This window comes from Bos mutus, chromosome 4 (assembly GCF_027580195.1).
Source record: "Bos mutus isolate GX-2022 chromosome 4, NWIPB_WYAK_1.1, whole genome shotgun sequence".
Lineage (NCBI taxonomy): Eukaryota > Metazoa > Chordata > Mammalia > Artiodactyla > Bovidae > Bos > Bos mutus.
Genome location: NC_091620.1, coordinates 85,562,439 through 85,586,651, shown reverse-complemented (window position 1 = coordinate 85,586,651; position 24,213 = coordinate 85,562,439). Strand labels below are relative to the sequence as shown.

The 24,213-nt window shown below is 40.8% G+C and overlaps 1 protein-coding gene across 1 annotated transcript in view; it reads left to right on the top strand.

Moving 5' to 3' along the window:
• The window catches only part of ELAPOR2 (endosome-lysosome associated apoptosis and autophagy regulator family member 2), a 223,755-nt gene that overhangs the window by 147,648 nt on the left and 51,894 nt on the right, over positions 1-24,213 (top strand). The window contains exons 7-8 of the mRNA XM_070369712.1: positions 7,480-7,632; positions 8,542-8,630. Coding sequence (XP_070225813.1) covers positions 7,480-7,632; positions 8,542-8,630 — 242 coding nt within the window. The remainder of the gene's footprint in view (positions 1-7,479; positions 7,633-8,541; positions 8,631-24,213) is intronic.

The following is a 24,213-nucleotide window of genomic DNA, read 5'->3' as shown; positions in this document are numbered from 1 at the left end:
TGCATTTTCTGACTCCTGAGAGTGGACAGCATGTTCTGGCATGGTTCATTATCAGAGCTACTTTTACTTAAAGCAGTGATTTCTCTTTTATTTAACTTTGATTTACATTTTACTATGGTAAAAGTGTGCTTCTTCCTGTGAAGCTAACTCATTAGTTGTAGGGACATCTGCTGGTGATACCTGGACTTACAAACCTGAAGAAAAGTCAGCTTTTCCCTGGGTCTTACGGGTCTTGTCTGTATGTAACTAGTGAGCAGTGGAGAAAAAGCGAAATGGTAGACACAGAAAGAAGAGAATGGTACAGAATTGGAAGGAATCAGAATTTACAACATTTCTGATTAATGAAGTTGTTTTAATAGCTGAGCTTATACACTGATTCAGTTCAGGTCAGTCACTCAGTGATGTCGGACTCTTTGCGACCCCATGGACTGCAGCACGCCAGGCTACCATGTCCATACCAACTCGGAGCTCACTCAACTTTATGTCCATTGAGTTGGTGATGACATCCAACAATCTCATCCTCTGTCAACCCCTTCTCCTCCTGCCTTCAGTCTTTCTCAGCATCAGGGTCTTTTCCAGTGAGTCAGTTCATCCATCAGGTGGCCAAAGTACTGGAGCTTCAGCTTCAGCATTGGTCCTTCCAATGAATATTCAAGACTGATATCCTTGAGGATTGACTGCTTTGATCTCCTTACAGTCCAATGGACTCTCAAGAGTCTTCTCCAACACCACAGTTCAAAAGCATCAATTCTTCAGTGCTCAGCAAGTCTTTATAGTCCAACTCTCACATCCGTACATGATTACTGGAAAAAACATAGCATTGACTAGATGGACCTTTGTTGGCAAAGTAATGTCTCTGCTTTTTAATATGCTGTCTAGGTTGGTCAGAACTTTTCTTCCAAGGAGAAAGCACCTTTTAATTTCATGGCTGCAGTCACCAACAGAGTGATTTTGGTGCCGAAGAAAATAAAGTCTGTCACTGTTTCCATCGTTTCCCCATCTATTTGCCAGGAAGTAATGGGACGGATGCCATGATCTTCATTTTCTGAATGTTAAATTTTAAGCCCACTTTTTCACTCTCCTCTTTCATTAAGAGGCTCTTTAGTTCTTCTTTGCTTTCTGCCATAAGGGTGGTGTCATCTGCATATTTGAGGTTACTGATATTTCTTCCAGCAATCTTGATTCCAGCTTGTGCTTCTTCCAGCCCAGCATTTTTCATGATGTACTCTGCATATAAGTTAAATGAGCAGGGTGACAATATACAGCCTTGACGTATTCCTTTTCCTATTTGGAACCAGTCTGTTGCTTCATGTTCGGTTCTATTGCTTCTTGACCTGCATACAAAGTTCTCAGGAGGCAGGTCAGGTAGTCTGGTATTTGTTGTGATCCACACAGTCAAAGGCTTTGGCATAGTCAATAAAGCAGAAATAGATGTTTTTCTGGAACTCTTGCTTTTTCTATGATCCAATGGATGTTGGCAATTTGATCTCTGGTTCCTCTGCCTTTTCTAAATCCAGCTTAAACATCTGGAAGTTCACGGTTCACATACTGTTGAGGCCTGGCATGGAGGATTTAGAGCATTACTTTGCTTGTGTGTGAGTGCAATTGTGTGGTAGTTTAAGTATTTTTTGGTGTTGCTTTTCTTTGGGATTGGAATGAAAACTGACCTTTTCCAGTCCTGTGTCCACTGCTGAGTTTTCCAAATTTGCTGGCATATTGAGTGCAGCACTTTCACAGCATCATCTTTTAGGATTTGAAATAGCTCAACTGGAGTTCCATCACCTCCACAGCCAGCCTTCTTGATAGTGATGCTTCCTAAGGCCCATTTGACTTTGCATTTCAGGATGTCTGGCTCTAGGTGAGTGATCACACCGTCATGACTATCTGGATCATGACGATCTTATTTGTATAGTTCTTCTGTGTATTCTTGCCACTTCTTCTTAATATCTTCTGCTTCTGTTGGGTCCATACCATTTCTGTCCTTTATTGTGCTCATGTTTGCATGATATGTTCCTATAATGTCTCTAATTTTCTTGAAGAGCTCTCTAGTCTTTTCCATTTTATTGTTTTCCTCTATTTCTTTGCCTTGATCACTGAGGAAGGCTTTCTTATCTCTCTTTGCTATTCTTTGGAACTCTGCATTCAAATGGGTATATCTTTCCTTTTCTCCTTTGCCTTTTGGTTCTCTTCTTTTCTCAGCTATTTCTGAGGCCTCCTCAGACAACCATTTTGGCTTTTTGCTTTTCTTTTTCTTGGGGATGGTCTTGATCACTGCCTCCTAAACAATGTCACGAACCTCTGTCCATAATTCTTTTGGCATTCTATCAGGTCTAATCCATTGATCTATTTGTCACTTCCACTGTATAATCATAAGAGATTTGATTTAGGTCATACCTGAATGGTCTGGTGGCTTTCCCTACTTTCTTAAAATATGAATTTGGCAATAAGGAGTTCATGATCTGAGCCATAGTCAGCTCCTGGTCTTGTTTTGCTGACAGTATAGAGCTACTCCTACAAGACTTACTAAGAACTAACACCCCAAAGAGATGTCCTTTTCGTTATAGGGGACTGGAATGCAAAAGTAGGGAGTCAAGAAATACTTGGAGTATCTGATAAATTTGGCCTTGGAGTACAGAATAAAGCAGGGCAAAGGCTAGTAGAGTTTGCCAAGAGAATGCACTGGTCACAGAAAACGCCCTCTTCAAATAACACAAGAGAAGACTCTACACATGGACAGCACCAGATGGCCAACACCGAAATCAGATTGATTATATTCTTTGCAGCCAAAGATGTAGAAGTTTATACAGTCAGCAAAAACAAGACCGGGAGCTGACTGTGGCTCAGATCATGAACTCCTTAATGCCAAATTCAGACTTAAATTGAAGAAAGTAGGGAAAAACCACTAGACCATTTAGGATGACCTAAATCAAATCCCTTATGAGAAGTGAGAAATAGATTCAAGGGATTAGATTTGATAGAGTGCCTGAAGAACTATGGACAGAGGTTTGTGACATTGTACAGGAGGCAGTGATCAAGACCATCCCCAAGAAAAAGGAATGCAAAAAAGCAAAGTGGTTGTCTGAGGAGGCCTTACAAATATCTGTGTAAGAAGAGAAATGAAAGGCAAAGAAGAAAAGGAAAGATATACCCATCTGAATGCAGAGTTGCAAAGAATAGCAAAGAGAGATAAGAAAGCCTTCCTCAGTGATCAATGCAAATAGAATGGGAAAGACTAGAGGTCTCTTCAAGAAAATTAGAGATACCAAGGGAACATTTCGTGCAAAGTTGGGCTCGATAAAGGACAGAGATGTTATGGACCTAACAGAAGCAGAAGATACTAAGAAGAGGTGGCAAGAATACACAGAAGAACTGTATAAAAAAGATCTTCATAACCCAGATAACCACAGTGGTGTGATCACTCAACCTAGAGCCAGACATCCTGAAATGCAAAGTCAAATGGGCCTTAGGAAGCATCACTACAAACAAAGCTAGTGGAGGTGATGGAACTCCAGTTGAGCTATTTCAAATTCTAAAATGTGATGCTGTGAAAGTACTGCACTCAATATGCCAGCAAATTTGGAAAACTCAGCAGTGGCCATAGGACTGGAAAAGGTCAGTTTTAATTCCAATCCCAGAGAAAGGCAATGCCAAAGAATGCTCAAACCAGCACACAATTGCACTCATCTCACACGCTAGTAAAGTATTGCTCAAAATCCTCCAAGCCAGGCTTCCACAGTACGTGAACCATGAACCTCCAGATGTTCAAGCTGGATTTAGCAAAGGCAGAAGAACCAGAGATCAAATTGTCAACCTTTGTTGGATCATTGAAAAAGTGAGCGAGTTCCAGAAAATCATCTACTTCTGCTTTCTTGACTATGCCAAAGCCTTTGACTATGTAAATCACAACAAACTGGAAAATTCCTCAAGAGATGGGAATACCAGACCACCTGACTTGCCTCTTGAGAAATCTGTATGCAGGTCAAGAAGCTACAGTTAGAACTGTACATGGAACAACATACTGTTTCCAGATGTGGAAAGGAGTATGTCAAGGCTGTATATTGTCACCCTGCTTATTTAACTTATATGCAGAGTATATCCTGAGAAATGCTGTGTTGAATGAAGCAGAAGCTGGAATCAAGATTGCTGGGAGAAATACCAATAACCTCAGATATGCAGATGACACCACCCTTATGGCAGAAAGTGCAAAAGAACTGAAAGCCTCTTGATGAAAATGAAAGAGGAGAGTGAAAAAGTTGGCTTAAAACTCAACATTCAGAACATGAAGATCATGGCATCTGGCCCCATTGCTTCATGCAAACAGATGGGGAAACAATGGAAAAAGTGACAGACTTTATTTTCTTAGGCTCCAAAATCACTGCAGCCATGAAATTAAAAGACACTTGCTCCTTGGAAGAAAAGTTATATCCAATGTAGACATCATATTAAAAAGCAGAGACATTACTTTGCCAACAAATGTCCGTCTAGTCAAAGCTATGGTTTTTCCAGTGGTCATGTATGGATATGAGAGTTGGACTATAAAGTCAGCTGAGCGCCAAAGAATTGATGCTTTTGAGCTGTGGTGTTGGAGAAGACTCTTGAGAGTCCCTTGGACTGCAAGGAGATCAAAGCAAATCGTAAAGGAAATCAGTCCTGAATATTCATTGGAAGGACTGATGCTGAAGCTGAAGTTTCAGTACTTTGGCCACCTGATGTGAAGAACTGACTCACTGGTAAAGACCCTGTTGCTGAGAATGACTGAAGGCAGTAGGAGAACAGTTGACAGAGGATGAGATGGTTGAATGGCATCACTGACTCTGTGGACATGAATATGAGTAAGCGCCGAGTTGGTGATGGGCAGGGAAGCCTGGCGTGCTGCAGTCCATGGGGTCACAGAGTGTCAGACTCGATCAGTGACTGAACTGAACTGAACTGATAGAGCTTCTCCATCTTTGAATGCAAAGAATATAGTCAGTCTGATTTCGCTATTGACCATCTGGTAATGTCCATGTGTAGAGTCTTCTTTTGTGTTATTAAAATAGGGTGTTTCTATGCCAGTGCATTCTCTTGGCAAAACCCTGTTAGCCTTTGCTCTGCTTCATTCTATTCTCCAAGGCCAAATTTGCCTGTTACTCCAGGTATCTCTTTAATTCCTAGTTTTGCATTCCAGTCCCCTATAATGAAAAAGACATCTTTTTTGGGTGTTCTAGAAGGTCTTGTAGTTTTTCATAGAACTGTTCAACTTCAGCTTCTTCAGCATTAGTGGTTGGGACATAGACTTGGATTTTTGTGATATTGAATGGTTTGCCTTGGAAACGAACAGAGATCATTCTGTCATTTTTGAGATTGCACCCAAGTACTGTATTTCACACTCTTTTGTTGACTATGAGGGCTACTCCATTTCTTCTAAGGGATTCTTGCCCACAGTAGTAGATATAATGGTCATCTGGGTTAAATTCACCCATTCCAGTCCCTTTTAGTTCACTGATTCCTAAAATGTTGATATTGTCTCTTGCCATCTTCTGTTTGACCACTTCCAATTTACCTTCATTCATGGACCTAACATTCCAGATTCCTATGCAGTATGGTTTAAAGCATCGGACTTCCATCACCAGTCACATCCACAATTGGGTTTTATTTTTGCTTTGACTCCATTTCTTCATTCTTTCTGGAGTTATTTCTCCACTGTTCTCCAGTAGCATATTGGACACCTGCCGACCTGGGGAATTCATCTTTCAGTGCCCTATCTTTTTGCCTTTTCATACTGTTCATGGGGCTTTCAAGGCAAGAATACTGAAGTTGTTTGCCATTCCCTTCTCCAGTGGACCACGTTTTGTTAGTACTCTCCAGCATGACCCGTGAGTCTTGGGTGGCCCTACATGGTGTGGCTCATGGTTTCATTGAATTAGACAAGGCTGTGGTTCCATGTGATCAGTTTGATTAGTTTTTTGTGGTTGTGGTTTTCATTCTGTGTACCCTCTGAAGGATAAGGATACAGGGCTTATGGCAGCTTACTGATGGGAGAGACTAACTGAGGGGGAAACTGGGTCTTGTTCTGATGGGTGGGGCCATGCTCAGTAAATCTTTAATCCAATTTTCTGTTGATGGGTGGGGCTGTGTTGTCTCCCTGTTGTTTGACCTGAGGCCAAACTATGGTGGAGGTAATGAAGATAATGGGGGCCTCCTTCAGTAGGTCCCATGCATGTGCTGCTGCACTCAGTGCCCCCAACCCTGCACCAGGCCATCACTGACCCATGCCTCCGCCGGAGACTGCTGGACACTCACGGGCAAGTCTGGGTCAGTCTCTTGTGGGATCACTGCTCCTTTCTCCTGGGTCCTGGTGTGCACAAGGTTTTGTTTGTTCCCTCCAAGAATCTGTTTTCGCAGACCTGTGTAAGCTCTGGTGCTTCTATGATGGCGTTAATGGTGACCTTCTCCAAGAGGGCTAATGCCATTCCCAGGTCTGCTGCACCCAGAACCCCTGCCCCTGAAGCAGGTCACTGCTGACCCATACCACCCATACCTCTGCAGGAGACACTCAAACACAGTTCTGGCTCAGTCTCTGTGGAGTCTCTGAGTCCTGGTGCACACATGGTTTTGTTTGTGCCCTCCAAGAGTCTGTTTCCCCAGTCCCGTGTAAGTTCCTGCAGCTCTGTGATGTGGTTAATGGTGACCTCCTCCAAGAAGGCTTATGCCATACCCAGGTCTGCTGCATCCAGGGCCTCTGCCTCTGTGGCAGGCCACTGCTGACTTGTACCCCCACAGGAGACACTCAAACACTCAAAGGCAGATCTCAAAGGCAGGTCTGGCTCAATCTCTTAGGACTTTTCTGGTGCACACAAGGTTTTGTTTGAGCCCTCTGAGCATCTCTGGTGGGTATGGGGTTTGGTTCTAAATGTGATTTCATCCCTCTTGCTGTCTTGCTGGGGCTTCTCCTTTGCCCTTGGGAGTTGGGTATATTTTTTTGGTGGGATCCAACATTCTCCTGTTGACAGTTGCTCAGCAGTGAATTGTAATTTTGGAGTTCTCGCAGGAGAAGATGAGCGCACATCCTTCTACTCTGCCATCTTACTATGGAATCTCATACACTGATTATATACTTCTATCAAATCTGAATCTCTTAACTGTTCACTATACTTCATTGTTCAATTCAGTATTCATCCCAGCTCTCTACAAACAGTAAATACATTTGTGATGTTGAATTAATGGTATATAAAAGACCTGGGTTGAGCTTACTATTAATATTTCTTGTTCACTTCTGGTAGCAGAAGCAAGGACATGCTGATTTGTTGCTGTTGGGCCCTCCCCCTATGCTCTGTCTCCTGTTTCCACACAGGGTGACACAGGGTCCTCCCTCCATGCTCTGTCTCCCATTACCACTTAGGGGTGATATAATGCCCTCCCTTCATGCTCTTTCTTCCATTACCACACAGGGGTGGTACAGGGCCCTCCCTCCATGCTGTGTCTCCCGTTACCACACAGGGGTGGCCTACACATCAGAATGCTTTCCATGCAAGCCCGGCACCTTTAGCGACAAACCAGGTTCGTTCATCTGCCAAGTGTGTCCCAGAAACACCTATTCTGAGAAGGGAGCCAAAGAATGCATCAGGTGTGATGAGGACTCGCAATTTTCAGGTAAGATGAGTCTCCCGTTTATACTCTTTGATCTTTTTTGCTAAATTTATGTTTGTGGACAGTATATAGTCATAAGCCAGAAATCACACATACAATGTGATGAAAACAGTGGGCCAGAAACCAAAGTCCTGAAATGAATTCATGCTTAGTGGATAAAATAGGACTTCTAATTACCTCTTTCTGCAGAACTTTTCTTTTTGTCCGTAATGTTTTCTGTTCCACAACCCCCAGGTAGCTGTTTTGGATATGTTTATACTTGCCTAAAAAAATTTTGTATTGTACTTTTAGATGATTCGTTGGCATGGAGATGTACTTAGAAACTTAATTTGTTCCAGATTTACAACATGCAGTGATAATGAAGGAAATCTAATGTTTTCTTAGAAAGCTATGATATGCTTCTTGTGTACCTTGGAAACATTTTATTGCTCTAGGAAAAAAAAAAAAAAAATTCAGGCCTTCATTTGCTCTAGGCCTAACTAGTTCTTGGAGAAGGCAATGGCACCCCACTCCAGTACTCTTGCCTGGAAAATCCCATGGATGGAGGAGCCTGGTAGGCTGTAGTCCATGGGGTCTCGAATAGTCGGATATGACTGAGCGACTTCACTTTCACTTTTCACTTTCATGCATTGGAGAAGGAAATGGCAACCCACTCCAGTGTTCTTGCCTGGAGAATCCCAGGGACGGAGGTGCCTGGTAGGCTGCCATCTATGGGGTCGCACAGAGTCGGACACGACTGAAGCGGCTTAGCAGCAGCAGTAGGAGTAACTAGTTCTACCTAAATTCTTCTGGCAAGATTATTTTTACTTTTCACTTGTCTGCTTTTTGTTTGTTTGCTTGTTTTCATGTTTGCCTTTTTCGTAGAGTCACAACATAAATGACTCATTTCTGAAATGCATTCTTGTGTTGCAGAAGAAGGATCCAGCGAGTGTATGGAGCGCCCTCCCTGTACCTCAAAAGACTATTTCCAGATCCACACTCCATGTGATGAGGAAGGAAAGGTACAGGCTATGTTCAGTCATCTACATCCCTCATTTATCCACCCCTTTTCCTATTTTGAACAGACTACAGTTTGTTCCTTAGACAGTTAAATGAGCAGATATATAGCACGTGTGTTTAAGTAGCACAGAGGAAATTTAAGAATTTAGACTCCTAAGCCCACCTTTCTGGCTCTGATTTTCATATCTACTGCTTATTAGGTCTTCCCTGTAGGTAGCTCAACCAGTAAAAATCTGCATGTGATGCAGGAGACCAGGGTTTGATCCCTGGGCTGGGAAGTTCCTCTAGAGAAGCAATCCACTCCCAGTATTCTTGCCTGGGAGAGAATTCCACAGACAGAGAAGCCTGGCAGGGTGACATGGGATCCACTGTGTTGCAAAGAGTCAGACATGACAGCGACTAACACACACTGCTTATTAGTGCTGTGTTGTGTGCTTGAAGTCTCAAGAGTTTTTCATCTGTACAATGGGAATAGTATCAGTACTTACTTTATAGGGCTGCCAGGAAAATACATGAGATACTCCATTTAAGATTCCCTAACACAGGGCCTGGTGCATAGTGAGTGCTCAGTCAGTTAGTGCTATTGTAAACAGTTAAATTTTTTCAGGAATATTAGTATCAGGAGAGCACAGCCTTAAAATGTGTTCTGTGACTCACAGAATGAAGATAATGTTTGACTTCTCTTCAATTATTTGGTTACTCAGTAGGTTCAGTCAATAAAAGCCATGCAGCCATAGGCTGATGCAGTTATGGCAGATTGTTGTGTAATTGCATTTAGAAAATGCAAATTAATTACCATATAAATGGCACTTAGCCAGAGGAAGGATACAAACCTGAACTCTGCAGTTGACCTGCCATTGTCTTAATTAAAAAGTTAGCCTACCAGTCTATGTTAGCAGGAGAACCTGGGATTAAGGTGGCTGTGATGCAGCATTCTTTGTGTGTGTTTGCGTCTTTGAAATAATGACGTTGATTTTTGTCCTTAGGTTCTCATCTATAATTTTTATATTTATATAATTGTTCATCTTACCCTTAGTCCTTAAGCTTTTTAAATTTACCTCCCAATACTTAACACAAAGTATATTCTTATATTTACAGTATAACAAGTACTTAGAATAAGTCAAAGGAAGGACAGTTTAAATTATGGACATTTTCATTTAGAAGTGCATCTGTGAATTTCAATCAGAAGAGTAACGTTAACAGCTTTTAAAGAGCAAGGATTTATGAAGTATGATGTTGAATGTATGTTAATGGCCAAGTAAGAGCTATTTCTATTTAGAAAATATATGCAGAGAGCCATTACATGCTAAGTCACTTCAGTTGTGTCTGACTCTTTGTGACCCTATGGACTGTAGCCCACCAGGCTCCTCTATCCATGGGGGTTCTCCAGGCAAGAATACTGGAGTGGGTTTCTGTGCCTTCCTCCATTAAGGTGGGTTGAAAGTAATTTGGAATCATGTTTCTTTAGCTAAACTTTTCTTGGCTGAACTTTCTTTTATATTAAGTAAGGCAAATTAAATTTATGTTTTCAGTTCCGTTCAGTCTGTCATGTCTGACTCCTTGCTACCCCATGGACTGCAGCAGGCCAGGTTTCCTGTCTATCACCAACTCCCAGAGCTTACTCAAACTCATGTCCACTGAGTCAGTGATGCCATCCAACCGTCTCATCCTCTGTTGTCCCCTTCTCTTCCTGCCTTCAATCTTTCCCAGCATCAGGGTCTTTTCCAATGAGTCGGTTCTTTGCATCAGTTGGCCAAAGTATTGGAGTTTCAGCTTCAGCATCGTTCCAATGAATATTCAGGCCTGATTTCCTTTAGGATTGACTGTTTTGATCTCCTTGTTGTCCAAGGGACTCTCAAGAGTCTTCTTCAACACCACAGTTTAAAAGCATCAATTCTTCAGCACTCAGCTTTCTTCATAGTCCAGCTCTCACATCCATACATTATTACTGGAAAAGCCATAGCTTTGACTAGATGGACCTTTGTCGGCAAAGTAACGTCTCTGCTTTTTAATATGCTGTCTAGGTTGGTCATAGCTTTTCTTCCAAGGTGCAAGCGTCTTTTAATTTCATGGCTGCAGTCACCATCTGCAGTGATTTTGGGACCCAAGAATATAAAGTCTGTCACTGTTTCCATTGTTTCCCCATCTATTTGCCATAAAGTGATGGGACCAGATGCCATGATCTTACTTTTCTCAATGTTGAGTTATAAGCCAACTTTTTCACTCTCCTCTTTCACTTTCATCAAGAGGCTCTTTAGTTCTTCTTCACTTTCTGCCCATAAGGGTGGTGTCATCTGCATATCAGAGGTTACTGATATTTCTCCCAGCAATCTTGATTCCAGCTTGTGCTTTATTCAGCCTCACGTTTTGCATGATGTACTCTGCATATAAGTTAAATGAGCAGGGTAATAATACTGCTTTGACATGTTCCTTTCCTGATTTGGAACCAGTCTGTTGTTCCATGTCCAGTTCTAACTGTTGCTTCTTGACCTGCATACAGATTTCTCAGGAGGCAGATCAGGTGGTCTGGTATTCCCATCTCTTTAAGAATTTTCCACAGTTTTTTGTGATCCACACAGTGAAAGGCGTTGGGGTAATCAATAAAGCTGAAGTAGATGTTTTTCTGGAAGTCTCTTGCTTTTTTGATGATCCAACAGTTGTTGGCAATTTGATCTCTGCTCCCTCTGCCTTTTCTGAATCCAGCTTGAACATCTGGAAGTTCCTAGTTCATGTACGGTTGAAGCCTGGCTTGGAGAATTTTGAGCATTACTTTGCTCGCTTGTGAGATGAGTGCAGTTGTGTGGTGGTTTGAACATTCTTTGGCTTTTGAATGAAAACTGATCTTTTCCAGTCCTGTGGCCACTGCTGAGTTTTCCAAATTTGCTGGCATATTGAGTGCAGCACTTTCACAGTATCATCTTTTTGGATTTCGAATAGCTCAACTGGAATTCCATCACCTCCACTAGCTTTGTTTGTAGTGATGCTTCCTAAGGCCCACTTGACTTTGCATTCCAGGATGTCTGGCTCTAGGTAAATGATCACACCATCGTGTGATCACATCATTTCACTTCACATCACATCACTTCACTTTTCATCACTTCATTATCTGGGTCATGAAGATCTTTTTTGTATAGTTCTATGTATTCTTGCCACCTCTTCTTAATATTTTCAGCTTCGGTTAGTCCATATCATTTCTGTCCTTTATTGTGCTCATCTTTGCATGAAGTTTTCCCTTAGTGTCTCTAATTTTCTTGAAGAGGTCTCTACTCTTTCCCATTTTATTGTTTTCCTCTATTTCTTTGAAATGATCACTGAGGAAGGCTTTCTTATCTCTCCATGCTATTCTTTGGTACTCTAGTCTTTAATTAAACTGTGAAGAAGGCTGAGCACTGAAGAATTGATGCTGTTGAACTGTGGTGCTGGAGAAGATATTGAGAGTCCCCTGAACTGCCTGGAGATCAAACCAGTCAGTCCTAAAGGAAATCAACCCTGGATATTCATTGGAAGGACTGATGCTGAAGCTGAATCTCCAATATTTTGGCCTTGAGAAACCTATATGCAGGTCAGGAAGCAACAGTTAGAACTGGACATGGAACAAGACTGCTTCCAAATAGGAAAAGGAGTACGTCAAGGCTGTATACTGTCACCCTGCTTATTTAACCTATATGCAGAGTACATTGTGAGAAACTCTGGGCTGGAAGAAGCACAAGCTGGAATCAAGATTGCCAGGAGAAATATCAATAACCTCAGATATGCAGATGATACCACCCTTATGGCAGAAGCTGAAGAGGAACTAAAAAGCCTCTGGATAAAAGTGAAAGAGGAGAGTGAAAAAGTTGGCTTAAAGCTCAACATTCAGAAAACAAAGATCATGGCATCTGGTCCCATTGCTTCATGGGAAATAGATGGGGAAACAGTGGAAACAGTGTCAGACTTTATTTTTTTGGGCTCCAAAATCACTGCAGATGGTGACTGCAGCCATGAAATTAAAAGAGGCTTACTCCTTGGAAGAAAAGTTATGACCAACCTAGATAGCATATTCAAAAGCAGAGACATTACTTTACCAACAAAGGTCCGTCTAGTCAAGGCTATGGTTTTTCCTGTGGTCATGTATGGATGTGAGAGTTGGACTGTGAAGAAGGTTAAGCACCGAAGAATTGATGCTTTTGAACTGTGGTGTTGGAGAAAACTCTTGAGCGTCCCTTGGACTGCAAGGAGATCCAACCAGTCCATCCTAAAGGAGATCAGTCCTGGGTGTTCATTGGAAGGAATGATGCTGAAGCTGAAACTCCAGTACTTTGGCCACCTCATGTGAAGAGTTGACTCATTGGAAAAGTCTCTGTTGCTGGGAGGTATTGGGGGCAAGAGGAGAAGGGGACGACAGAGGATGAGATGGCTGGATGGCATCACTGACTCGAAGGACATGAATTTGAGTGAACTCCAGGAGTTGGTGATGGACAGGGAGGCCTGGCGTGCTGCTATTCATGGGGTCGCAAAGAGTCAGACACGACCGAGTGGCTGAACTGAACTGAACTGAATGTGAAGAGCTGACTCATTAGAAAAGACCCTGATGCTGAAAAAGATTGAAGGCAGGAGGAGAAGGGGATGACAGACAGATGGCTGTCTGCCAGATGGGTTTGGGTGGATTCCAGGAGTTGGTAATGGACAGGGAGGCCTGGTGTGCTGTGGTTCATGGGGTCACAAAGAGTCAGACATGACTGAGCGACTGAACTAAACTGAGCTCTGAACAACAATGAAAACATTCCTGAAGCGTAAATGAATAAGATCTAATATACAAATGTATCTTGTTTTTGCTATAATAAAAATATTCAAAAATCATGTTTGTATTATGTCAGTGAGTAATGATGTCAGTGAATAGAATGATAAAATCTAGTTAGCCTGTGCTTAAAGAAGGTGTGCTGCAATTCATAGGGTCTCAAATACACAGACATGACTGAGCAACTGAACTGAACTGAAGTAAAGAAGTAGAGCCACATATTAAGTATAGATTGTACAGGGTGCACATACATGCATACACACACATATATGGGCACATGTGTACCTCCACAGGCATATTGTGTACACAGATACAGACAACTTATGCTCTTTTTGTGTTTTTGATATATAGCAAAACAGTGTACCAGCACTCCATAAACTCAGTGATTCTTTTTTAAAAATTTTAACTGGAGTATAGTTGATTTACAATCTTGAATTAGTTTCTGCTATATAGTAAAGTGAATCAGTTATACGTATACATATATTCACTCTCTTCTTTTCCCACATAGGTCATTATGGAGTACTGAGTAGAATTCCCTGTGCCATACTGTAGGTCCTTATTAATTATCTCTTTTATATCACTGATTCTTTAAAAACTGATCTAAGTCTTTAAGAGAGAGGTTTCTAGCTTCAGAAGTGAACAAAAAGCAATGTGAACTTAATTAGATAACAGATATAGTGAAGACATGTCTATTATACACATCCATTTGAATATTTTCTGATTTTATTACAACATTTTCTTTTGTTCTGGTTTCATCTTTGTAAGAGTTATTTGTTCTTGCTTTGAGTAGCCTGGAAATTTGCTGGTGGCTTAATGATGTTTCCCAGGGCATTCATTGACTGTCTTTTGACTCTTATTGTCCTGTCATGCTCTTTTGGATCTTATTATCCCCTTGCTTGGAGAGCATCATCAAGGGAAATGGCTCTTAAGGTATACAGATTTTGAACATTATAATTCATATGACACGGGAATGTTCAAGTTTTTGAAACTTAGTTATTTGCTTGCTTCCTGCCTATCAGTTCAGTTCAGTCGCTCAGTCGTGTCCGACTCTTTGCAACTCCATGAACCGCAGCACACCAGGCCTCCCTGTCCATCACCAACTCCTGGAGTTTACCCAAACCCATGTCCACTGAGTCAGTGACGCCATCCAAACATCTCATCATCTGTCATCCCCTTCTCTTCCTGCCCTCAATCTTTCCCAGCATCAGAGTCTTACCCAATGAGTCAGCTCTTCGCATGAGGTGGCCAAAGTACTGGAGTTTCAGCTTCAACATCAGTCCTTCCAATGAACACCCAGGACTGATCTCCTTTAAGATGGACTGGTTGGATCTCCTTACAGTCCAAGGGACTCTCAAGAGTCTTCTCCAGCACCACAGTTCAAAAGCATCAATTCTTCGGCACTCGGCTTTCTTTATAGTCCAACTCTCACATCCATATATGACTACTGGAAAAACCATAGCCCTGACTGGATGGACCTTTGTTGACAAAGTAATGTCTCTGCCTTTTAATATGCTGCCTGCCTATAGAGTACACTTTTAAGGAAAATTTTAATTGGTAACTGGAACCATTCTAATCCTGATTAATAGACTCATTCACATCATGAAAAATGTGGAGCGTCTACTCATTCACTCATTCATTCAGTGAATCTTTACTGAGCACTGGTTATATGCAGAGTGCTGAATGATGAGTGCAGAGCCAAGTAAGGACAGACAGAAGAAGATACATGTCTCCATAGACTGCAGAGCAGTTGTTGTTCAGCTTTGGTGAACATCAGACTCCCCTGGAGGTTCCTGTCCCAGATTTTCTATTTCAGTAGATCCAGGGCATGGCCTGGAATGTACATTTCGAAGAAGTTCCCAGGTAATTCTGACTCTGCTGGTCGAAGATCTCAGCAATTTGGGCACATCTGGTCTAGACTTTAGAAAAAGAGATAATCTGTTATAGAAAATGAGTCACTATTTCTGATTATTATTAGTGCTATAGGAGAGAAGTCTGAGCTTTTGGGTGCTCTGACCAAATCAGGGAAGGCTTCAGAGCCATGTAAAACCTGGGTGAAATGTTTATAAAAAAAAATCTATAAAATCAAATGTTTTACATATAGTTCTTAAACTAGCCATATATCCACTAATCATATCATTTGGTCGACAGCTCTCTGTCTTATCCACAGGGAGATAATGAGAAGCTCTATCAAATATTTTGTTAATATTAAAAGATGCCCTCTCTTGAGGAATATTTGTCTGTTATCCAGTCAACTAGTTAACATTCTTCTGGGCTCAGATCTCAAGCACTGAATCTTTGCATGTGTTTAAACGAAGATCATGGCATCCAGTCCCATCACTTCATGGGAAATAGATGGGGAAACAGTGGAAACAGTGTCAGAATTTATTTTTTGGGCTCCAAAATCACTACAGACGGTGACTGCAGCCATGAAATTAAAAGACGCTTACTCCTTGGAAGGAAAGTTATGACCAACCTAGATAGCATATTCAAAAGCAGAGACATTACTTTGCCAACAAAGGTTCATCTAGTCAAGGCTATGGTTTTTCCTGTGGTCATGTATGGATGTGAGAGTTGGACAGTGAAGAAGGCTAAGCACCGAAGAATTGATGCTTTTGAACTGTGGTGTTGGAGAAGACTCTTGAGAGTCCCTTGGACTGCAAGGAGATCAGCCCTGGGATTTCTTTGGAAGGAATGATGCTAAAGCTGAAACTCCAGTACTTTGGCCACCTCATGTGAAGAGTTGACTCATTGGAAAAGACTCTGATGCTGGGAGGGATTGGGGGCAAGAGGAGAAGGGGACGACAGAGGATGAGATGGCTGGATGGCATCACTGACTCGATGGATGTGAGTCTGAGTGAACTCCGGGAGTTGGTGATGGACAGGGAGGCCTGGCGTGCTGCGATTCATAGGGTCGCAAAGAGTCGGACATGACTGAGCGACTGATCTGATCTGATATAGGTGTACCTCATGCAACATTTGTAAAATGTGGGTTCTAAGCAATCTTTAAAAAACAAAACACACATTAAAATTTCAAGTTCACTCACTGCTATGAAAGCACGCCTACTCTAGCGCTTGCTTATGTCATTAGTTGTATTCCAGTGCAACTCCCTACTCTCACCCCCACATTCTGGTCATGCTCAGCTCCATACCACGTCAGTTTGGCTTCTGTAGTTGGAGATGATTATGAAATTAATGTATTGAATTAAAAAAAATACTTTTCAGAATTTGAGTGGGAACAGGCAGGGCAGGAGTTCCTTGACTCATGTGACTGGGGAAGTTATCACAGAGCAAACAGTTTTACCAAGCCTTTCTTTTGCTTTTCTCACCAATATTCTTGGCTCAGTTTGATTTCCTTCTCAGATACTTCTTTCTGTGGTGCCAGATACACTCTGATATCTCCATTCCAGCCACTGTCATCCTTAGAGAATTTGATCAAAGGAGAGCTGAACAAAGTTTCTGAAAATACTGGCCCTGCTTGAATTTCGAGCCCATCTCAGACCAGCCATTCAGTCCAGTAGTGTGAACTACTCTGGTTATACCGCTTAGTTCACCTGTTAATCTCTATGGCTGGGAAGGCTAGACCATGTGGCTCCCAGTTCCTTTCATCATCACACAAATTAGTAAATTAGTTCCAAATGAGAAAGAGATACTGTCTGTTGGCACAATAAAATCAGAGTGATTCTGCATAAATTCCAGAATACATCACTCTTAAATAACGTAGATCTGGCAAGATTGTCTTGAAATCCTGGGAATTCCCACAGAATTTTGTACATACCTCTTTTGATGCTTATGTGATGGTCAACATTTGCAATACTTTGATATGTTTTTCAGTCGCTAAGTCATGTCCAGCTCTTTGCAACCCCATGGACTGCAGCACTGCAGGCTTCCCTGTCCTCCACTATCTATCGGAGTTTGTTAAAGTTAATGTCCATTGAGTTGGTGATACTATCCAACCATCTCATCCTCTGCTGCCTTCTTCTCCTTTTGCCTTCAGTCTTTACCAGTATCAGGGTCTTTTCCAGTAAGTCGGCTCGTCACATCAGGTGGCCAAAGTATTGGAGTTTCGGTATCAGTCCTTCCAAAATATTCAGAGTTGATTTTCTTTAGGATTGACCAGTGTGATCTCCTTGCAGTCCATGGCACTGTCTAGAGTCTTCTTTGATATGAGATCACTTTATTGCAAATACTTGTAAAGATGACTGTTTCCGTCACCGAACTCTGCTTCCCATAGAAACATGTTCTTAATTATTTAAAAAAATAAATATAAAAATTTTAGGTCTAGTAGAGTACCCAGAATGCAGAAGGTAGTGAATTATCTTTTGAATGAATTAATGAATGAGAGAATTAGTAAGTGGATGTATGATTAACACAGAGTGTTGTGTTCCGTACTCTGTAGAGGCTTGAGGAAATTTTGACAAAATGGAAAGACTCCAGAGAAAAGAAGTAGATAACTAGTTCATATGAAATATTATTGAAGTTACTAGAAATATTTTTTCAGATTGGAGGAAAGACCCCATCTAATGGTGGACTGGTGATCATCTTTTTGATGTTTCCTGCTAGTCCAAAAGTGATTTGATCTCTCTTTCCTTTGAATAACCATGACATTTCATGTTTCTCTTGGAAATGATGATGATGATAATAGTAATAGTAGTGATAGTGTTAATAGCAGAGGCTGGTGTCATTTACATATTTATCTACATGCTTGCTCTGTGTGTATATTCAAGCATTGCTTCCAGATCTTTTTTTCAACAGCTGTGTAACTGGACATTAGTATACCCAGTTTGAAAATTAGAAAACAGGCTTAATCAGATTAAATAATTTTTCTAAGGTCATAGCTATTTGTGGCTATGTCTTAAGACTAGAATTCTAATCAACTCTGTTGTTTTCCAAATCTGATGCTTTTGTATCCTCTTCATATATTTTCTTTTTATATTATAGTAGTTTGTAAATCTTTCTCTTACAAGCACAGGTTTGTAAACCTCTTTCAGAACAGTTTGTCTTACTAATATTTAAATTTCCTACAGTGTTCTTCTACATGTAGTAGATACTTAGAATTTCCTGAATAGTAAGTTTAAGCATTTGAAAGAAAGTCTTAAAATAAAAAACAAATAGACCTTTTTGTGTTATCCCATAAGGCAAAATTTGGGTTCATTAAGGCATATTTAAAGAACATAAATTTCAGTTGTATGTAATGATGTTCTAACAACCAGAACTTCCCAGTTCTGGAACATCATGTTTTGCCAAATTGGAAACTTTCTGTCAAGGCTAGAGAGTGCCTGGTAGGGAAGGGCATTTTAGAAGCGAAATTTTTACAGAGAAGACATCCAACCATGGAAATTTTTCATCTCTGAGTCTAGGAAATTGTTGGATCATAAAGGTTTGCTAGTGTTTTTGTGTCATATTATCTAGTACTTTCTTTGCTCTTTAATTCAATATTACAAATCGTTTTAATGATCAGCGTCTGTAACAGTCCTTCTGAATTTTATAGCAGAAGTAAGATGTAGATAACATTAAAAAATAGGGTATACAGTGATATGGGTTTTAGATGTGCCTTTCTCCCTATATGATTTAAGCAAGTGGAATGTACTTGGGGCCTTTGTTTCTTAATTAGGATTATGGAAAAACGTGGCATTTTTCAGTGACTAGCAATTTCTGAATTTAAAATAAAAATTTCACAAGTCTTAACATCCTTACTTGAAACAAAGCTTTACTGAGATGTAATTCTCATACCATAAGGTCATCCATGTATAGTGTCGATTCAGTTTATTATTATTATTATATTTAATTTTAGAACATTTGCTTACCTAAAGCCCCAGCTAGAACCTTCAGGACAATGTTAGATCCCCCTGCTGTCTTCCACATAATGGAAGAACAGGACCCAGGCTTTAAAGCATTTAGAGAAGAGACAGGGGGGAAATGACAAGGAAACACCGCAGCAGATCAGATCAGATCAGTCGCTCAGTCGTGTCCGACTCTTTGCGACCCCATGAATCGCAGCACGCCAGGCCTCCTTGTCCATCACCAACTCCCGGAGTTCACTCAGACTCACGTCCATCGAGTCAGTGATGCCATCCAGCCATCTCCTCCTCTGTCGTCCCCTTCTCCTCCTGCCCCCAATCCCTCCCAGCATCAGAGTCTTTTCCAATGAGTCAACTCTTCACATGAGGTGGCCAAAGGACTGGAGTTTCAGCTTTAGCATCATTCCTTCCAAAGAAATCCCAGGGCTCGTCTCCTTGCAGTCCAAGGGACTCTCAAGAGTCTTCTCCAACACCACAGTTCAAAAGCATCAATTCTTTGGTGCTTAGCCTTCTTCACGTCCAATGCTCACATCCATACATGATCACAGGAAAAACCATAGCCTTGACTAGATGGAACTTTGTTGGCAAAGTAATGTCTCTGCTTTTGAATATGCTATCTAGGTTGGTCATTACTTTCCTTCAAGGAGTAAGCGTCTTTCAATTTCACGGCTGCAGTCACCATCTGTAGTGACTTTGGAGCCCAGAAAAATAAAGTCTGACACTGTTTCCACTGTTTCCCCATCTATTTCCCATGAAGTGGTGGGACCGGATGCCATGATCTTCGTTTTCTGAATGTTGAGCTTTAAGCCAACTTTTTCACTCTCCGCTTTCACTTTCATCAAGAGGCTTTTGAGTTCCTCTTCACTTTCTGCCATAAGGGTGGTGTCATCTGCATATCTGAGGTTATTGATATTTCTCCCGGCAATCTTGATTCCAGCTTGTGTTTCTTCCAGTCCAGCATTTCTCATGATGTACTCTGCATATAAGTTAAATAAACAGGGTGACAATATACAGCCTTGAGGTACTCCTTTTCCTATTTGGAACCAGTCTGTTGTTCCATGTCCAGTTCTAACTGTTGCTTCCTGATCTACATACAAATTTCTCAAGAGGCAGATCAGGTGTTCTGGTATTCCCATCTCTCAGAATTTTCCACAGTTTATTGTGATCCACACAGTCAAAGGCTTTGGCATAGTCAATAAAGCAGAAATAGATGTTTTTCTGGAACTCTCTTACTTTTTCCATGATCCAGCGGATGTTGGCAATTTGATCTCTGGTCCTTCTGCCTTTTGTAAAACCAGCTTGAACATCAGGAAGTTCACGGTTCACATATTGCTGAAGCCTGGCTTGGAGAATTTTGAGCATTACTTTACTAGCATGTGAGATGAGTGCAATTGTGTGGTAGTTTGACCATTCTTTGGCATTGCCTTTCTTTGGGATTGGAAGGAAAACTGACCTTTTCCAGTCCTGTGGCCACTGCTGAGTTTTCCAAATTTGCTGGCATATTGAGTGCAGCACTTTCACAGCATCATCTTACAGGATTTGAAATAGCTCAACTGGAATTCCATCACCTCCACTAGCTTTGTTCGTAGTGATGCTTTCTAAGGCCCACTGACTTCACATTCCAGGATGTCTGGCTCTAGGTCAGTGATCACACCATCGTGATTATCTGGGTCATGAAGATCTTTTTTATAGAGTTCTTCTGTGTATTCTTGCCACCTCTTCTTAATATCTTTTGCTTCTGTTAGGTCCATACCATTTCTGTTCTTTATCGAGCTCATCTTTACTTGAAATGTTCCTTTGGTATCTCTGATTTTCTTGAAGAGATCCCTAGTCTTTCCCATTCTGTTGTTTTCCTCTATTTCTTTGCATTGATCGCTGAAGAAGGCTTTCTTATCTCTTTTTGCTATTCTTTGGAACTCTGCATTCAGATGTTTATATCTTTCCTTTACTCCTTTGCTTTTTGCTTCTCTTCATTTCACAGCTATTTGTAAGGCCTCCCCAGACAGCCATTTTGCTTTTTTGCATTTCTTTTCCATGGGAATGGTCTTGATCCTTGTCTCCTGTACAATGTCACGAACCTCGGTCCATAGTTCATCAGGCACTCTATCTATCAGATCTAGGCCCTTAAATCTATTTCTCACTTCCACTGTATAATCATAAGGGATTTGATTTAGGTCATACCTGAATGGTCTAGTGGTTTTCCCTACTTTCTTCAATTTCAGTCTGAACTTGGCAATAAGGAGTTCATGGTCTGAGCCACAGTCAGCTCCTGGTCTTGTTTTTGCTGACTGTATAGAGCTTCTCCATCTTTGGCTACAGAGAATATAACCAATCTGATTTTGGTGTTGACCATCTGGTGATGTCCATGTGTAGAGTCTTCTCTTGTGTTGTTGGAAGAGGTTGTTATGACCAGTGCATTTTCTTGGCAAAACTCTATGAGTCTTTGCCCTGTTAATTCCGTATTCCAAGGCCAAATTTGCCTGTTACTCCAGGTGTTTCTTGACTTCCTACTTTTGCATTCCAGTTCCCTATAATGAAAAAGACATCTTTTTTGGTTGTTAGTTCTAAAATGTCTTGTAGGTCTTCATAGAGTCGTTCAGCTTCTTCAGCGTTACTGGTTGGGGCATAGACTTGGATTACTGTGATATTGAATGGTTTGCCTTGGAAACGAACAGAAATCATTCTGTCTTTTTTGAGATTGCATCCAAGTACTGCATTTCGGACTCTTTTGTTGACCATGATGGCCACTCCATTTCTTCTGAGGGATTCCTGCCTGCAGTAGTAGATATAATGGTCATCTGAGTTGAATTCACCCATTCCAGTCCATTTCAGTTCACTGATTCCTAGAATGTCGACATTCACTCTATGTTGATACATAGAAGTGTGGGCTGAGGACCAGCTTAGAGCATTTGTGGATGTTGAGCCCAACCTTGAAGGAGTGGTCTTTCACACCTTGGCAGAATGGTGTGGTACTTCCAAGAGAAGTGGTGATACGTGCCCAGTGGTTTGCAGCTGGAGAGTATCAAGGTTTGGGAGAGGCAGAGAGGTGAGTGATAGACTGTTTGCCTGAAAACTTTTGAGTTAGAACATTGTGACGCACACGCTGTTATGCTAGAGTGGCAATCAGTAAATCCTTTTAAATCACATGTAATTTAGCTTAGATGAGCTGTCAGTCTGCAAAGGGTTTGGTGGGTTTGTGCAGAGACTTCCACAGGGAGAAAGCTGTCAACCGTGGGCAAACCCAGTCTCAAATTTGAATGGTATTTTTATGTGAAAACCAGCTTCCAATTGATACGTCTGATGCATCTCTTTAAAACATATTTTACTCATGCTTAATATAAGTATACATGGATCTTACAGCTCTTCTGTAGCCTTAATGGCAATCTGCTAAGTTTTGGTCTATTAGGGTTTTAGTTTCATAAAGCATTTCATAATTTTATCTCAACTTGCCAAAGAATGAGTTGATTGTGGTTTTTCACCTGCACTGTGAGCCGTCTGGTACTAAATATCATTAATATTAATCATTATCTTTCCCCAGTCAGCCAGACTTGAAAGCATCTGTCCACATTAGAGAGGCACAGAATCAATCTGCATATGAAGCAAGAGGCTTTGCAAACAAAACTTTTACTACAGAGCATTTGCAATTTGACTTCCAAGTGTTTAAAGGTGGTGCACATTTTCTAAATTTTAAACATATACTGTGCTTGGTTTGAAAATAATGTGGTTAGGGAGTTTGTCTAAAATCAATAAAAATTTTTATTATTTTTACCCTCACCAAACCAACTCTCCTTGGCTAGTGCTAGTTTACCATTTACTAGCTGTGTATGACTTTGGGGCTCTTATCTGAAGTTTCCTCATTTACAAACTTGTGCATAATATAACTGAGCTCCTGAAATGGTGGGGATGATTGCACAATGCCTTCAAGATGAGCCTTCAGTGCACAGCCTCAGCACCACACCCACTGGCATATGGGAGCCATCTCTTCCCGACAGTGCAATACCTCACACATAACTCATTGCGGTTTTAGTTAATGTCAAAATAAATCAGCAAATTTGTGAATTGATCATTATCAGAAACTTGTTTTCTATACTTATTAAGCCAGATTTTTAAAAAGACAATCCCCTAAACATAATGTGTTTATTTGCTTACATTCTCTGAATTTTACATTGTCTTTCTCAGAGGAATTGATAGCTCCTGTTGGATACAGAATCTAATTAATTTTTTCAGCTATTTAGGAAACTCCAGCAGGAATAGCAATCATTTTTGCAGATGGTGAGAAAGGCAGATGGTTGAAGTGGCTGGTTAAGCTGTATCATGACATAGGCCATAAATGCAGAATTGTAAAAAAAATCCCAAACAACAGTTATTTATAATTCTGCTGAGACATATACTTTTTAAACTATGTTCTTAAGTAGCTTTCATCAGATAAGGTAATTTATTAATATTTGAGAATAAAATTGAGTGGCCTCAAGGGCTTACTATATATGATTTATTAACTGGAAATAACTATAGAGAATTGTCTTTAATTTTGATTTTCCTGCTTCAATATTAGACTTATCATTGCTTTCAAGGAGAAATGGTACTTTCAGCTGAACATATGAAATAAATTTTAGTCTATTTTTAAAAAGTGTGTTAAACTATGAAAGAACTTGAGTGATTTTTCTCTTTGCATGTAGACTGCCTTTTCTATTTTTCGCTGAGCATATACATTTTGTTCTGAAATGGCTAACTCTCTTAATGTTTCTAGTTCCAAAATATAAGAATTTTATAATCACAATTTTCTGGGTTTGTCTGACTTGTAGCTACTTAGTTGTATTTTGTTTTATTTTTGGGTACATGCATGTGTGAGAAGAAAAGTTTAAAAGACTACCCTCCATGAAGGTAGAGGAGATCTTAATCCTGTCATTTAGAACACAGGTGGCAGGGCCTAGAAGCCTCAGGAGGAAATAGTTTAGCTACAGCTCTTGTAGTCTAACCTCAGGTTATTTGGAAAGACTCAGAGAAGAGCTA